Source organism: Notolepis coatsorum (genome assembly GCF_963971535.1).
Source record: "Notolepis coatsorum genome assembly, chromosome: 11".
Classification (NCBI taxonomy): Eukaryota; Metazoa; Chordata; class Actinopteri; order Aulopiformes; family Paralepididae; genus Notolepis; species Notolepis coatsorum.
In genome coordinates, this window is record NC_140175.1 from 121,327,655 (window position 1) to 121,346,073 (window position 18,419).

Consider the following 18,419-nt stretch of genomic DNA (forward strand, 5'->3'; position numbering starts at 1 on the left):
ATCGGAATGGTTTTTAAACCTATTTAGTCTAGAAGAGCGTGGAACTCTAAACCTTCTCCCAGAGGGCAGTAGACACTAGATGATGTCATCACTCCCTCTGTTACCTCAGAACATTCCATGGTTTCACTAGATGATGTCATCACTCCCTCTGTTACCTCAGAACATTTCATGGTTTCACTAGATGATGTCATCACTCCCTCTGTTACCTCAGAACATTCCATGGTTTCACTAGATCAGGGGTCAGCAACCTTTTTGACATGGAGTGCCTGTTTGAAATATAGTTGTAACTAGTGTGCCTCAACAATATTCCATGCATCGTAATATTTCTTTCTCATAATCAGGTCTTTTTAATGATAATTTTACATTATTACATCATTATTGTTATTGTTATTATTAACAATATTATTATGATGGTTGTATCAACCCTAAATCTGAGTTGGGGGGGGGGGGGGGGGGAATGCAATGCAGACAAACAGCTGCATACAGTGCGACCATTTCACTCACATTTGCCCATTCATTTTTGGACACATCACACACCATTGGTGTGTGTACTGTACGTGTGCTGTCATAACTCCACCTACATGCCTAATGGAGAACACCAGGATGTGAATGGAGGGTGAATGTGAGGTATATCGTGTAAATAAGTTTTGATTGATCGCAAGACTACACTGTAAAAAAATATATAATAAGTTACCAGAACTTAAAAATATTGAGTTCAGTTACTGTGCATTAAGGTTTTCAGTTTTCAATCCATAATAAGTTAACAGAAAAATAAGTACACAACCACATTATTTCAACCTAATAAAACTATGTTTATTGTCATTGTTTTAAGAACACAAGTTGACTTGGTAATACTCACATTTTGAGTAAAAAAATGGCTTAACATGTGCAATGTTCAATGAAATAGAAAAATAAATAATACAATTTGTTGATTAATCCCACTGGTCACAATGGTGACCGTAATAATGTTTTTGTTATAAGGCTCTGCAAATGTTACTGAATGATGTAGCAATGTATTTCCAGCTAAATTGAAATAATAAACAAATAAAGGGTCTCAATTAAATATGTGGTAGTAAAAAGAACCTGTGGGAGGATTTCAACAAGATAAATGCGACAACAGTGCAAAATATTTCACTATAATATTTCAAAGCAAAAAAAAAAAAAAAAAAATTAATTCATTTTTTATTTTATTTTTTTAATGCTGCCCCCTGTGCCTATGCCCTATGCAGGCACGCGTGCCTAGGGTTGCCTACCCCTGCACTAGATGATGTCATCACTCCCTCTGTTACCTCAGAACATTCCATGGTTTCACTAGATGATGTCATCACTCCCTCTGTTACCTCAGAACATTCCATGGTTTCACTAGATGATGTCATCATGCCCTCTGTTACCTCAGAACATTCCATGGTTTCACTAGATGATGTCATCACGCCCTCTGTTACCTCAGAACATTCCATGGTTTCACTAGATGATGTCATCACTCCCTCTGTTACCTCAGAACATTCCATGGTTTCACTAGATGATGTCATCACTCCCTCTGTTACCTCAGAACATTCCATGGTTTCACTAGATGATGTCATCACGCCCTCTGTTACCTCAGAACATTCCATGGTTTCACTAGATGATGTCATCACGCCCTCTGTTACCTCAGAACATTCCATGGTTTCACTAGATGATGTCATCACTGTTACCTCAGAACATTCCATGGTTTCACTAGATGATGTCATCACTGTTGCCTCAGAACATTCCATGGTTTCACTAGATGATGTCATCACTGTTACCTCAGAACATTCCATGGTTTCACTAGATGATGTCATCACGCCCTCTTTTAACACCGAACATTAATAATCCATGGCTCAACATACTGCTTCCTAGTTCATGGCATTAGCTGACTTGGCAGGTATTTTGTCTGGTATCTGGTAGGTTTAGAAACGCATTCATTCAATCTTTATCTAATCTCGAATGATCATTGAAAGCGAACTCCTTTACAATGACGTTGAGAGGTACAATACATAATAGAAAGAAGAAAAAACCCAATAGGGAAACGGAAAGGTCAATCAATGAAACTAGGCATGTCCGATATTATCGGCCGATATTGGCATTAAAATGTGATATCGGAAATTATCTGTGTTTTCCAAATCTCTTTTTTTTTTTTTTTTTTTTTTTTTACATTTATTTAACTTTTATTTACCCAGGCAAGCAAGTAAGAACAAATTCGGATTTTATTTATTGTCAAAAGTATGCATAATGTGTTAATTCCACGACAAGAGATATGTAATGTTAATTACCTGAAATTATTCCGTTTTTTGGGGGGGGAAACCTGCATATATCGGTATCGGAAATTAAGAGTTGGACAATATTGGTATCGGTGAAAAAAGCCAATATGGAACATCCATAAATGAAATGGTTTACATAACTTGTCCCCTGTGTGTGTTTCAGCGTAAGCACCAGGAGATCCGGGCCATGCGCAGCCAGCTGAAGAAGATCGAGGACCTGGGCGCGGCCATGGAGGAGGCGCTGATCCTGGACAACAAGTACACGGAACACAGCACCGTGGGCCTGGCTCAGCAGTGGGACCAGCTGGACCAGCTGGGCATGAGGATGCAACACAACCTGGAGCAACAGATCCAGGCCAGGTAGGAGAGACACACACACATAGCTAAGCTAAGTACAAAGAAAAGTATAAAATAAACATAAAAATAAAATAAAATCAACGGATAAACAGAACAACACGTCAACAAGTACGGCAAGAGTCAAAGTGAGTCAGGGAAGGCCAGGCGATATAGGTGGGTTTTGAGTTTTGATTTAAAAGACTCGATGGAGGGGGCAGATTTAATGGACATGGGGATGCTGTTCCAGAGGTCAGGGGCTGCGACCGCAAAAGCACGTCCCCCCCTAGACTTGAAGTTGGACCTACGAGTGGTTAGGAGACCCTTATCAGCCGATCTGAGGGCCCTGGCGTTGGTATAGGGGGTGAGGAGGTCTGCTAGGTAAGCAGGGGTCTTACCATTTAGGGCTTTATAAACCAATAAAAGGACCTTGAAGTCTATTCTAAAGCGCACCGGGAGCCAGTGGAGGGAGGCAAGTACAGCACACCTAGCATGCACACTAGGACAGCCACACACACCTAGCATGCACACTAGGACAGCCATACACATCTAGCATGCACACTAGGACAGCCACAGACATCTAGCATGCACACTAGGACAGCCACAGACATCTAGCATGCACACTAGGACAGCCACACACACCTAGCATGCACACTAGGACAGCCATACACATCTAGCATGCACACTAGGACAGCCACAGACATCTAGCATGCACACTAGGACAGCCACAGACATCTAGCATGCACACTAGGACAGCCACAGACATCTAGCATGCACACTAGGACAGCCACAGACATCTAGCATGCACACTAGGACAGCCACAGACATCTAGCATGCACACTAGGACAGCCACAGACATCTAGCATGCACACTAGGACAGCCATACACATCTAGCATGCACACTAGGACAGCCATACACACCTAGCATGCACACTAGGACAGCCATACACCTAGCATGCACACTAGGACAGCCACACACACCTAGCATACACACTAGGACAGCCACACACTCCTAGCATGCACACTAGGACAGCCACACACACCTAGCATGCACACTAGGACAGCCACACACACCTAGCATGCACACTAGGACAGCCATACACACCTAGCATGCACACTAGGACAGCCATACACACCTAGCCTGCTGCACAGTTGGTTAACATGTTCTGGTTTAACATGTTCTGTTTAACATGTTCTGGTTTAACATGTTCTGGTCCACAATTGCAGCACAATATGTTGCACATGTGGATGAGTCGCCCATTAAAAGCCTGTCTCTGCTTCTCCCAGGAACACCACTGGAGTGACGGAGGACGCCCTGAAGGAGTTCAGCATGATGTTCAAGTGAGGCTCCTCTATTGTCGGCTGAACCCTGCTGTGTGTCTTGGTTTAAACTCATTAAACCCTGCTGTTTGTCTTGGTTTAAACTCTTTAAACCCTGCTGTTTGTCTTGGTTTAAACTCTTTAAACCCTGCTGTGTGTCTTGGTTTAAACTCTTTAAACCCTGCTGTTTGTCTTGGTTTAAACTCTTTAAACCCTGCTGTTTGTCTTGGTTTAAACTCTTTAAACCCTGCTGTTTGTCTTGGTTTAAACTCTTTAAACCCTGCTGTTTGTCTTGGTTTAAACTCTTTAAACCCTGCTGTTTGTCTTAGTTTAAACTCATTAAACCCTGCTGTTTGTCTTGGTTTAAACTCTTTAAACCCTGCTGTTTGTCTTGGTTTAAACTCTTTAAACCCTGCTGTTTGTCTTGGTTTAAACTCTTTAAACCCTGCTGTGTGTCTTGGTTTAAACTCTTTAAACCCTGCTGTTTGTCTTGGTTTAAACTCTTTAAACCCTGCTGTTTGTCTTGGTTTAAACTCTTTAAACCCTGCTGTTTGTCTTGGTTTAAACTCTTTAAACCCTGCTGTTTGTCTTGGTTTAAACTCATTAAACCCTGCTGTTTGTCTTGGTTTAAACTCTTTAAACCCTGCTGTTTGTCTTGGTTTAAACTCTTTAAACCCTGCTGTGTGTCTTGGTTTAAACTCTTTAAACCCTGCTGTTTGTCTTGGTTTAAACTCTTTAAACCCTGCTGTTTGTCTTGGTTTAAACTCTTTAAACCCTGCTGTTTGTCTTGGTTTAAACTCTTTAAACCCTGCTGTTTGTCTTGGTTTAAACTCTTTAAACCCTGCTGTTTGTCTTGGTTTAAACTCTTTAAACCCTGCTGTTTGTCTTGGTTTAAACTCTTTAAACCCTGCTGTTTGTCTTGGTTTAAACTCTTTAAACCCTGCTGTTTGTCTTGGTTTAAACTCATTAAACCCTGCTGTTTGTCTTGGTTTAAACTCTTTAAACCCTGCTGTTTGTCTTGGTTTAAACTCTTTAAACCCTGCTGTTTGTCTTGGTTTAAACTCTTTAAACCCTGCTGTTTGTCTTGGTTTAAACTCATTAAACCCTGCTGTTTGTCTTGGTTTAAACTCTTTAAACCCTGCTGTGTGTCTCGGTTTAAACTCTTTAAACCCTGCTGTGTGTCTCGGTTTAAACTCTTTAAACCCTGCTGTTTGTCTTGGTTTAAACTCTTTAAACCCTGCTGTTTGTCTTGGTTTAAACTCATTAAACCCTGCTGTTTGTCTTGGTTTAAACTCTTTAAACCCTGCTGTTTGTCTTGGTTTAAACTCTTTAAACCCTGCTGTTTGTCTTGGTTTAAACTCTTTAAACCCTGCTGTTTGTCTTGGTTTAAACTCTTTAAACCCTGCTGTTTGTCTTGATTTAAACTCATTAAACCCTGCTGTTTGTCTTGGTTTAAACTCATTAAACCCTGCTGTTTGTCTCGGTTTAAACTCTTTAAACCCTGCTGTGTGTCTCGGTTTAAACTCTTTAAACCCTGCTGTTTGTCTTGGTTTAAACTCTTTAAACCCTGCTGTTTGTCTTGGTTTAAACTCATTAAACCCTGCTGTTTGTCTTGGTTTAAACTCATTAAACCCTGCTGTGTGTCTTGGTTTAAACTATTTAAACCCTGCTGTTTGTCTTGGTTTAAACTCATTAAACCCTGCTGTTTGTCTTGGTTTAAACTCATTAAACCCTGCTGTTTGTCTCGGTTTAAACTCTTTAAACCCTGCTGTGTGTCTCGGTTTAAACTCTTTAAACCCTGCTGTTTGTCTTGGTTTAAACTCTTTAAACCCTGCTGTTTGTCTTGGTTTAAACTCATTAAACCCTGCTGTTTGTCTTGGTTTAAACTCATTAAACCCTGCTGTTTGTCTTGGTTTAAACTCTTTAAACCCTGCTGTGTGTCTCGGTTTAAACTCTTTAAACCCTGCTGTTTGTCTTGGTTTAAACTCTTTAAACCCTGCTGATTGTCTTGGTTTAAACTCATTAAACTGTCTCCCTGTTCCCTCCAGACACTTTGACAAGGAGAAGTCCGGCCGTCTGAACCACCAGGAGTTCAAGTCGTGCCTCCGCTCGCTGGGCTACGACCTGCCCATGGTGGAGGAGGGCGAGCCTGACCCCGAGTTCGAGTCCATCCTCGACACTGTGGACCCCAACAGGTCCGAGCGCACGCTGCTGAGAACTGTCCTAGACGTGTTTGTAGTGAAATAGTTGTTTCAGTATATTTTGATATGCATGTTTTATTTGATGCACATGAGATTGTGGCGTTAAACCAAGGTTTAGCAGACTATGGTATTTGGGGTATTGTATTAGGAGGTAGAGTGGTCGTCTGGTAATCAGTAGGGTTGGGCATCGTTTGGATTTGAACGATTCCGGTTCCGATTCTCCATATCGATTCCTGTTCTGAACGATTCTCGATTCCGATTCTTTGAGGTGCAGGTCACAGCTTATTTCGCAGGAGATTTTTTTTTTTTTGTTTTTACATTTTTTTCATACTATTCACATTTTCAGTTGACTTGATACAGTTTAATTTGGTTGCTGTACTGTAACTAGGGTATTAATTAACAAAGTAAAAAAAAAAAAAAAAAATTAAGAATCGAAATGCAGGTATGTCACTTCCGGTTCCAGAACCGGAAGTTAGGAACCGGTTCCTAATTAGAACCGGTTTTCGGTGCCCAACCCTAGTAGTCAGAAGATTCCCGGTTAGATTCCGGCTCCTCCTTGAACAAGACACTTAACCCCTAACTGCTCATGTTTGCCTCCACCATAGGTGTGTGAATGTGAGTGAATGGGTCAAATGTGAGGAACCAATTCTAAAGCTGTGTAATAGAAATATCATCATGTCATTATAGATCTGTGTTAAAATACATATTCTATCTCTGATAGCCTTGACTAGTTTAATATAAGTCAGCTAGCTACAGCTCAGACACTAGTCTGACGGTGTCTCTTAAACTCAGCCAAAGGGCCACGAGATATGAGAGGTCCAAGGTTATTTTCCTCTTCAGTTCTAGTGTGAAGACATAACATAAGCCCTAGAGCCATCTTTTGTTATTCATTCTCACTAGGGCATATTTTGTTTACCTTTTCTGTCATATCTGGTATCTCATGTACATCATTTCGATTATGTATTTAATCTAAGTTCTGACCAGAGTTCTTTCTCACTTTCTCGTCAGACATTTAGCATGTCTGATCACTTTCTCGTCAGACGTTTAGTATGTCTGATTGTAAACTGAGCTCTGTGGAAGCAGAAATAAACTATGTTCTATATTTTTAGATATACTAATTGACTCAATCTGAATTCCTACAGCTTACTGTCATGGCTCGTTTGAATATTCCACAACAGAAGTTATACAGTATAGATGCAGAGCATTTACCACCTAGTGATCTTGTGTGTGATCTTGTGTGCAGGGATGGCAACGTGTCCTTGCAGGAGTACATGGCCTTCATGATCAGTCGCGAGACAGAGAACGTCAAGTCCAGTGAGGAGATCGAGAGCGCGTTCAGAGCCCTCAGTGTCGACGCCAAGCCCTACGTCACCAAAGAAGAGCTCTATCAGGTCAGGAGCTCACTGATCTCCATTCATTACAAACCCTTTCAGCGATGTAGTCGAGGCTCATTAGTGTTTCCTGTGATCATGGATATAACAGCGATGTAGTCGAGGCTCATTAGTGTTTCCTGTGATCATGGATATAACAGCGATGTAGTCGCGGCTCATTAGTGTTTCCTGTGATCATGGATATAACAGCGATGTAGTCGAGGCTCATTAGTGTTTCCTGTGATCATGGATATAACAGCGATGTAGTCGCGGCTCATTAGTGTTTCCTGTGATCATGGATATAACAGTGATGTAGTCGAGGCTCATTAGTGTTTCCTGTGATCATGGATATAACAGCGATGTAGTCGAGGCTCATTAGTGTTTCCTGTGATCATGGATATAACAGCGATGTAGTCGAGGCTCATTAGTGTTTCCTGTGATCATGGATATAACAGCGATGTAGTCGAGGCTCATTATCCTTCAAAGTCTTGTACTTTTTTTTTGTACACTTAAAAAATGAAACGATCGAGGAGCGACAGATTACCTTGTGTGTTTCTGTAACACGATGGGAATTAAGATGAGAGATTCCTTTATTGATCCCCTTGGGGAAATTCAGGCGTAGCAGCAAGGGGGAGGGGAGGTATGGGTAATAGAAGACAAATACAGGCAATAATATAGTACAGTAGAAAAGTTAAAATAAACCGTGTAAACAATATAATGAACCAATCGGATTGCTTGTCGTGAACTCCCTATTATTGTGTGTGATGTCAGAGAGCGGTCTCTAATCATCTCCTCTTCCTTCCAGAATCTGACCAAGGAGCAAGCGGACTACTGCATCTCACACATGAAGCCGTATTTAGACGGCAAGGGACGCGAGCTTCCCTCCGCCTTCGACTTCATCGAATTCACCCGCTCGCTGTTCGTCAACTGATCCCCCCTCCCCTTTGCCTGCCAGTGACCAATCGGGACGCGTTTCCCCCCCCACACTCCCAAACCAATCCACAGCTGAAACTGCATGATTGTGACACAAGGAAATACTCGCTAGTTTACCACTATCTGTACCTATTTATCTAGAAATTACCTTCACTATTTGTGCTTCACTAAGGATAGCATAGTGGAATCTGTCTGCATTTGAATGTGATTGTTTTTAGCGTGTGCTTTTTGCTGGAATTAAAGAACCTACTAGTGACAGTAATGATAATAACGTCATGATATAACATCACCTTAACGAATGCAGTGCTTTAATAAACGCTACTGGTTACAACTGGAAACTGTTGCTCAGCGGTTTGGCTTCTTATTTCATCACAAAATAAACCAGTTTAGGTACAGGACATGGTACACACATGAACATTGTTACTCAGCTGAAAGAGTTGTACCCTTCCTGCTGACTTGTCGTACAGAACTTGTAAGCTTTGGATAAAAGCATCAACTAAATGTAAATGTACATATATACAATATATAAAACACCATTGAAATATCTAACACTTTATCATTTCAGTCAGAAGCTGCTTGGGCTCCTTTTGCATGTGAGCTTTTTGTAACTTTAGAAAAAGGCAATTTCCACTTTTTTACAACCAGTCTTATTTAAAAACCCAGAATATTTTTTTTGCTTTTAGAACAATATGGGTCATTCTCAGGGTATAAATTGAATGTAACAAACGCAAATTCTTAGTTTTAAATATAGCCCTTCAAGAAATATAAAGACGAAATTTATATTAAAATGGGAAGCAGAATCCATGAGATATTAGAGTAAATATACCAAAAGATTTGTCAAAATTGTTCGCCATTAACTTCCTCCCCTTGAATCAAAAGATTAAAGAAGACATAAGGAGATGGGATCCAATACCTCTTCTGAATTTTGGATCGCGAATTGAATCGGTAAAAATGAATCTATCTGTTCCAGGCCCTCCCTCTAGACCTACCTGACCAACAATTTCAGGAATGGGACAAACTTATTTCAAGGTACATTTGGCAAGGGCGGAGACCTAGAATTAGATACAAGAGTCTACAACTAGCAAAGAGCAGGGGAGGGGTTGCACTCCCATGTTTGAAGGACTATTATATTGCAGCTCAATTAAGACCAATGACGTGTTGGTGTAGTCCAGAATATTTTGCCAGGTGGAAGGAGATTGAGATGGCGGTAACAGCAGAGTATCCAATTCAAGCTGCAATTGGGGATACGGCTTTATTGAATGATTTAAGGGAGTTGGGAAATCCATGGATTAGTTTACCACTTAAGCTGTGGAGTAAGTTAACAGCCCAACATTTTTTTTAAAGAAGCCATAAAGGTTTTGGGATGGTGTGCGTATGACCCAGAGTTCGTACCCAAAAGAATGGACGTACGGTTTAAAGGGTGGGAGACTCTAGGCCTAACAGCATATTGTACCTTTTTACATCAGGGGTCAATGAAGAGCTTTCAAGATCTGAAGTTGCAGAAGATTTTTACAGATATCTTCAAGTTCGGCACTATATCGAGCAACTACTGAAGCAAAGTAAACAAACACTTTTTGAAAATATTTTATTAAGTCTTCAGAGAGGCTTATGTCTCGAACTCTAACCAAAAAACCATCTCAAGACTATAAGGGATTACAACCGACGAAAGGTAATTCATTGTATGTAAAACAGAAATGGGAAAGGGAGGGAAACCTAAATATAACAGAAGAGGAATGGGATGATTTATGTGAAATACAATGGAAAACATCAAGTTCACCAGTATGGAGATCATTTTGTTGGAACTCCCTGATTAGGTTCTTCACTGCTCCAGCTCAAGGGAGTCATCATACCAAATCTTCCAACTGCTGCAGACAGTGTGGCCTCTCAGAGGCAGATCATTACCACATGTTCTGGTCTGGTCCCTCGCTGAGGCCTTTCTGGAGGGAGGTCCATACAATCTTTGGAAAAGTATTCCAGGGGGACATCCCATTTAAGTTGGAGAGTCTATATTTGGGCGCCAGGCCATCAGAAAATGGGGATATATATATTTCAGATATTAAGTGCGGCTAGCAGGAAAGCCATTACTAGAAAGTGGTTAAGAACAGAAATTCCTACAGTGGATGATTGGATTGATATTATTTATGATATTTTTAAGATGGAAAGAATAACTTTTTCTTTTAGGTTGCAACAGGATAAGTTTCGGAAGAAATGGGAAAGATGGATAATGTACATTACACCGTTACGATCTTCATTTGTTTAAGGTATACAGAAATAACCATTCAGGATAATTGTTAAGTGAAACTTGTGTAAAGGGAGTAGAGTATCGGGAAGAAGCACCCCAACATATTATTTTGTTATTTGTTTGCTTTATGGTAGATGCAGATGTATTGGAGAGGTACCATAACATATAATTTTGTTATCTATTATTTCTTGTTATTGTTTTTGTTTGTCTAGGGGGAAAAAAGAAGTATAGGATGTTATTGACTGTATGGGTCCTCATGTATGCAATGGTACTTCTGCACTGCAACTTTTAAGTTAAGTAATAATTATTAACAATTGATGCAATGTGTACAGCAGAAGGCGAAGTCAAGATATTGTTTGTATGGACCATGGTGAAAATCAATAAAAAGATCATTTCAAAAAGAAAAACCCAGAATATAACTTAATGTAAATGTGGTAAGATGGTGATTGTGCACATTGACGGGTTCATAGGGAGGTGTAGTCCGACGTCCACCCGTATAGGGATCATTGGGAAAATGTATTATCCGCTATTGTAATAATTCTGCCTCATGAACATTGGCAAGCTTTCCATTTTGCACAAAATGAATTCCCTTCTATCACATTTTTGGTTGAAATAAAATGATACGAAATTATTTTACCATTAATTGCGAATATTCTCATGTTGAGCTATAGATTGTGGATGAATACACACAGAAAGGTACACCATGCCAACGTTCAGGCTTTATTTGTTTTAAACGGGACTATTTAGAAATGTGTCCATTGGAAATACATTGCAATTTCAAGCGAGGTGGACCGGCCGGAAACAACAATGAAGTAACCACTACACCTCCCTATAGACCAGGAAGTAACCACTACACCTCCCTATAGACCAGGAAGTAACCCCTACACCTCCCTATAGACCAGGAAGTAACCACTACACCACCCTATAGACCAGGAAGTAACCACTACACCTCCCTATAGACCAGGAAGTAACCACTACACCTCCCTATAGACCAGGAAGTAACCACTACACCACCCTATAGACCAGGAAGTAACCACTACACCTCCCTATAGACCAGGAAGTAACCACTACACCTCCCTATAGACCAGGAAGTAACCACTACACCTCCCTATAGACCAGGAAGTAACCACTACACCTCCCTATAGACCAGGAAGTAACCACTACACCTCCCTATAGACCAGGAAGTAACCTCTACACCTCCCTATAGACCAGGAAGTAACCTCTACACCTCCCTATAGACCAGGAAGTAACCACTACACCTCCCTATAGACCAGGAAGTAACCACTACACCTCCCTATAGACCAGGAAGTAACCTCTACACCTCCATATAGACCAGGAAGTAACCACTACACCTCCCTATAGACCAGGAACTTGCAGGAAGTAACCACTACACCTCCCTATATACCAGGAAGTAACCACTACACCTCCCTATAGACCAGGAAGTAACCACTACACCTCCCTATAGACCAGGAAGTAACCACTACACCTCCCTATAGACCAGGAAGTAACCCCTACACCTCCCTATAGACCAGGAAGTAACCCCTACACCTCCCTATAGACCAGGAAGTAACCCCTACACCTCCCTATAGACCAGGAAGTAACCACTACACCTCCCTATAGACCAGGAAGTAACCTCTACACCTCCATATAGACCAGGAAGTAACCACTACACCTCCCTATAGACCAGGAACTTGCAGGAAGTAACCACTACACCTCCCTATAGACCAGGAAGTAACCTCTACACCTCCCTATAGACCAGGAAGTAACCACTACACCTCCCTATAGACCAGGAAGTAACCTCTACACCTCCCTATAGACCAGGAAGTAACCTCTACACCTCCCTATAGACCAGGAAGTAACCACTACACCCCCTATAGACCAGGAAGTAACCACTACACCTCCCTATAGACCAGGAAGTAACCACTACACCTCCCTATAGACCAGGAAGTAACCCCTACACCTCCCTATAGACCAGGAAGTAACCACTACACCTCCCTATAGACCAGGAAGTAACCACTACACCTCCCTATAGACCAGGAAGTAACCACTACACCTCCCTATAGACCAGGAAGTAACCACTACACCTCCCTATAGACCAGGAAGTAACCCCTACACCTCCCTATAGACCAGGAAGTAACCACTACACCTCCCTATAGACCAGGAACTTGCAGAAAAACAATGACTGAAAATGATGGGCCTACATATAAACTAATACTTCTTACAACCTCCCCACTGTCCACTGTAGTGTTACAGCCTCCCCACTGTCCCCTGTAGTGTACCAGCTGCTCTCATTGGGCCCCCTCGCTGACCAGCTGCTCTCATTGGGCCCCCTCGCTGACCAGCTGCTCTCATTGGGCCCCTTCGTTGACCAGCTGCTCTCATTGGGCCCCCTCGTTGACCAGCTGCTCTCATTGGGCCTCGTTGACCAGCTGCTCTCATTGGGCCCCCCCCCCTCGTTGACCAGCTGCTCTCATTGGGCCCGCCCCCTCGTTGACACGCTGCTCTCATTGGGCCGCCTCGTTGACCAGCTGCTCCAGCGCGCTGCTCTCTCGGGGGTGTTGCTCCGTCAAGTCGCTGCTCAGCTGCCAGACGCTGACGCTCCCGTCTGCGCTGCCCACGGCCAGCAGGTGGGGCTGTCGAGCGTTGAAGGCCAGACAGGAGGCTGCTTGGCCGGCGCTGCTCGCCTCCATCGTGGCGGCTGGTCTCAGGGAGCGGTGGCCCAGGTCGAAGATCTGCACGGAGCCTGGAGGAGGCGGGAGTGGGGAAGCTTTGACCAAGTGACATAACATGCACAAGGAACTGTCGGACAAAAAATTATACTGATGCAGTTTGTACATTTCATTTAATTTCAAACCTTTATTTAAACTCGAAAGGCAACTGAGGTTTCCCTCATTTACAGTCATTTACGTCGAGTGTACATACAGAATTAAAGGCATAGAATAGAATCATAAAAACTAAGACGAGTAAGGGTAACAATCAATTAAAACATGTAGCCTACAACATGATTGACAAAGGTTTTAAACTGCAATCTCAAGGAATGTTGGAGTTAGAGGAATAGCTAATTGTACAGACATGAGCTCAACCCCATTGACTTTGCATTGGTTTGTGGCTATCTGGAGCTAGTATGAGGAACTGCATGGTTTGTAGCTAACTATCTGGAGCTAGTATGAGGAACAGCATGGTTTGTAGCTAACTATCTGGAGCTAGTATGAGGAACAGCATGGTTTGTAGCTAACTATCTGGAGCTAGTATGAGGAACAGCATGGTTTGTAGCTAACTATCTGGAGCTAGCATGAGGAACTGCATGGTTTGTAGCTAACTATCTGGAGCTAGCATGAGGAACTGCATGGTTTGTAGCTAACTATCTGGAGCTAGCATGAGGAACAGCATGGTTTGTAGCTAACTATCTGGAGCTAGCATGAGGAACAGCATGGACTGTAGCTAACTATCTGGAGCTAGTATGAGGAACAGCATGGTTTGTAGGGGAGCATGTCTATGTTCCCCGGGTCCTATGTTCCCCGGTAGCGATAGATAGTCAGACCACCAGCCCTGATTCCTAACTCTAACCTTAACCAACTTCGAAAGAGTCGCCAAGCTTAACCAGTTCGAAACAAGGCGGACATTAATCATTAATAAAATAATAAAAAATGTCAATCAATCAATCGGGGAACATAGCTGCTCTCATTGGGCCGCCTCGTTGACCAGCTGCTCTCATTGGGCCGCCTTGTTGACCAGCTGCTCTCATTGGGCCGCCTCGTTGACCAGCTGCTCTCATTGGGCCCCCTCGTTGACCAGCTGCTCTCATTGGGTCGCCTCGTTGACCAGCTGCTCTCATTGGGCCCGCCCCCTCGTTGACCAGCTGCTCTCATTGGGCCGCCTCGTTGACCAGCTGCTCTCATTGGGCCGCCTCGTTGACCAGCTGCTCCAGCGCGCTGCTCTCTCGGGGGTGTTGCTCCGTCAAGTCGCTGCTCAGCTGCCAGACGCTGACGCTCCCGTCTGCGCTGCCCACGGCCAGCAGGTGGGGCTGTCGAGCGTTGAAGGCCAGACAGGAGGCTGCTTGGCCGGCGCTGCTCGCCTCCATCGTGGCGGCTGGTCTCAGGGAGCGGTGGCCCAGGTCGAAGATCTGCACGGAGCCTGGAGGAGGCGGGAGTGGGGAAGCTTTGACCAAGTGACATAACATGCACAAGGAACTGTCTGACTAAAAATTATACTGATGCAGTTTGTACATTTCATTTAATTTCAAACCTTTATTTAAACTCGAAAGGCAACTGAGGTTTCCCTCATTTAGTCATTTACGTCGAGTGTACATACAGAATTAAAGGCATAGAATCATAAAAACTAAGACGAGTAAGGGTAACAATCAATTAAAACACGTAGCCTACAACATGATTGACAAAGGTTTTAAACTGCAATCTCAAGGAATGTTGGAGTTAGAGGAATAGCTAATTGTACAGACATGAGCTCAACCCCATTGACTTTGCATTGGTTTGTGGCTATCTGGAGCTAGTATGAGGAACTGCATGGTTTGTAGCCAACTATCTGGAGCTAGTATGAGGAACAGCATGGTTTGTAGCTAACTATCTGGAGCTAGCATGAGGAACAGCATGGTTTGTAGCTAACTATCTGGAGCTAGTATGAGGAACAGCATGGTTTGTAGCTAACTATCTGGAGCTAGTATGAGGAACAGCATGGTTTGTAGCTAACTATCTGGAGCTAGCATGAGGAACTGCATGGTTTGTAGCTAACTATCTGGAGCTAGCATGAGGAACTGCATGGTTTGTAGCTAACTATCTGGAGCTAGCATGAGGAACTGCATGGTTTGTAGCTAACTATCTGGAGCTAGCATGAGGAACAGCATGGTTTGTAGCTAACTATCTGGAGCTAGTATGAGGAACAGCATGGTTTGTAGCTAACTATCTGGAGCTAGCATGAGGAACAGCATGGTTTGTAGCTAACTATCTGGAGCTAGCATGAGGAACAGCATGGTTTGTAGCTAACTATCTGGAGCTAGTATGAGGAACAGCATGGTTTGTAGCTAACTATCTGGAGCTAGCATGAGGAACAGCATGGTTTGTAGCTAACTATCTGGAGTTAGTATGAGGAACAGCATGGTTTGTAGCTAACTATCTGGAGCTAGCATGAGGAACAGCATGGTTTGTAGCTAACTATCTGGAGCTAGCATGAGGAACAGCATGGTTTGTAGCTAACTATCTGGAGCTAGCATGAGGAACAGCATGGTTTGTAGCTAACTATCTGGAGCTAGTATGAGGAACAGCATGGTTTGTAGCTAACTATCTGGAGCTAGTATGAGGAACAGCATGGTTTGTAGCTAACTATCTGGAGCTAGTATGAGGAACAGCATGGTTTGTAGCTAACTATCTGGAGCTAGCATGAGGAACAGCATGGTTTGTAGCTAACTATCTGGAGCTAGTATGAGGAACAGCATGGTTTGTAGCTAACTATCTGGAGCTAGTATGAGGAACAGCATGGTTTGTAGCTAACTATCGAGCTAGCATGAGGAACAGCATGGTTTGTAGCTAACTATCTGGAGCTAGCATGAGGAACAGCATGGTTTGTAGCTAACTATCTGGAGCTAGCATGAGGAACAGCATGGTTTGTAGCTAACTATCTGGAGCTAGTATGAGGAACTGCATGGTTTGTAGCTATCTATCTGGAGCTAGTATGAGGAACAGCATGGTTTGTAGCTAACTATCTGGAGCTAGTATGAGGAACTGCATGGTTTGTAGCTAACTATCTGGAGCTAGTATGAGGAACAGCATGGTTTGTAGCTAACTATCTGGAGCTAGTATGAGGAACAGCATGGTTTGTAGCTAACTATCTGGAGCTAGTATGAGGAACAGCATGGTTTGTAGCTAACTATCTGGAGCTAGTATGAGGAACTGCATGGTTTGTAGCTAACTATCTGGAGCTAGTATGAGGAACTGCATGGTTTGTAGCTAACTATCTGGAGCTAGTATGAGGAACAGCATGGTTTGTAGCTAACTATCTGGAGCTAGTATGAGGAACAGCATGGATTGTAGCTAACTATCTGGAGCTAGTATGAGGAACAGCATGGTTTGTAGCTAACTATCTGGAGCTAGTATGAGGAACTGCATGGTTTGTAGCTAACTATCTGGAGCTAGTATGAGGAACAGCATGGTTTGTAGCTAACTATCTGGAGCTAGTATGAGGAACAGCATGGTTTGTAGCCATCTATCTGGAGCTAGTATGAGGAACAGCATGGTTTGTAGCTAACTATCTGGAGCTAGTATGAGGAACAGCATGGTTTGTAGCTAACTATCTGGAGCTAGTATGAGGAACAGGGGATCATCCCTATGTTCCCCGGGTCCTATGTTCCCAGGGTTCTATGTTCCCCGCTTTGATTGATTAATAGATTGAACATTTTATAAATGTTTATTATTTTATTAATTATTAATGTCCGCCTTGTTTCGAACTGGTTAAGCTTAGGCCCTCTTTCGAACTGGTTAAGGTTAGAGTTTGGAATCAGGGCTGGTGGTCTAAAATTTCCAATCAATCAATCAATCAAAGCGGGGAACATAGGACCCGGGGAACATAGACATGCTCCCAGGAACAGCATGGTTTGTAGCTAACTATCTGGAGCTAGTATGAGGAACAGCATGGATTGTAGCTAGACAGCATGAATGAATGATCTTTATTGTCATTGTCACAAGACTGGTACAACGAAATTTAAAATTTAAAAAAACTATAATGAATTACGGGTCATACCGAACCCGTCAGTGTTGAAACTAATGCATGAAAGCTTGCAGTTTTCTTATTCTACCGCTTGGCGCCAGGTACACATGGTCTGAGCTGTGTGTAGATATCAGAGCATGTGAGCGGATCGGCGCGGGCGAGAAATCCGCTCTTCGCTCTAGACGGCTTGTTCCGCTCCGCTAATCGCTCATGTTGACCCCGCCCTCAAGTCGCTCTCCGCTCGCTCACCGCTCACCTTCATTTACGAATCAAGCGCTCCCCGCTCCACAGCTCGCTTGGCAGAATTATTTTTTTTGGAGCATTTTGTAAATTAGCTTGATTTGACCAAACTACAACAGTCTACACCCCCTGGGCCCCTTAACAATTGTTTGTATTGAGCCGTATTGTAATTGTACCCATTCTGCAATGTTAAATAACGTAATATCCATTCAACGAGCTATACTAAGCGATGGTAGCTAGCCTAGCCACAATGCTATGGTCGCTGCCATTCACGTTAGCATGTAAGCTAATAACAACAACAATGGTGGAATATATTTTTGTCTAGCAGGATGCGAGTGACGGTTCACCCTTCTCATTGGTTGAAAATGGCCTTCATGTTTGTACATCGCCACCTGTTGCTTTGGCATTGTACTACATGTATATTCCATCAGTGTTAAACCACTGTGAGCGGCCCGGAGCGGATTGGAGCGGAGGAGAACTCTCGCTCCGGACGTCGCGCCGACACATTTTAAAACCCACTCCTCGCTCACGTCAAAACCACCCGCTCCGCTCCCCGCGCCGCTCACATGCTCTGGTAGATATACACACAATCTCAAGCACACGTTCAAATTGATAAGTCCCACACTTTGCTTAGAAATGATCGTACGCACGGTTTACGCACATCTGTGCGTAGGCACCATTGATAAATGAGGGCCCAGGTCTTACACCAGGCCTCTGTTAGATGTTAGTCCTGAAGGCTCCAGGTCTTACACCAGGCCTCTGTTAGATGTTAGTCCTGAAGGCTCCAGGT

General features: G+C 43.1%; 2 protein-coding genes across 6 annotated transcripts in view; one reads left to right on the plus strand and one right to left on the minus strand.

Moving 5' to 3' along the window:
- Positions 1-8,776, plus strand: part of sptan1 (spectrin alpha, non-erythrocytic 1) — a 137,442-nt gene extending 128,666 nt beyond the window's left edge. For all 5 annotated transcript variants that reach the window (XM_084325426.1, XM_084325427.1, XM_084325423.1 and 2 more), the window contains 5 exons: positions 2,440-2,636; positions 3,897-3,950; positions 5,978-6,124; positions 7,374-7,521; positions 8,306-8,776. In XM_084325426.1, coding sequence (XP_084181552.1) covers positions 2,440-2,636; positions 3,897-3,950; positions 5,978-6,124; positions 7,374-7,521; positions 8,306-8,431 — 672 coding nt within the window. In that variant the 3' untranslated portion in view covers positions 8,432-8,776. The remainder of the gene's footprint in view (positions 1-2,439; positions 2,637-3,896; positions 3,951-5,977; positions 6,125-7,373; positions 7,522-8,305) is intronic.
- Positions 8,777-13,179: 4,403 nt separating this feature from the next.
- Positions 13,180-18,419, minus strand: part of dync2i2 (dynein 2 intermediate chain 2) — a gene marked incomplete at its 3' end in the record, with an annotated part of 37,747 nt that continues 32,507 nt past the window's right edge. The window contains exons 10-11 of the mRNA XM_084325067.1: positions 14,580-14,809; positions 13,180-13,407 (exon numbers count right to left, since the gene is read on the minus strand). Of these exons, the coding sequence (XP_084181193.1) occupies positions 13,180-13,407; positions 14,580-14,809 (458 nt within the window). The remainder of the gene's footprint in view (positions 13,408-14,579; positions 14,810-18,419) is intronic.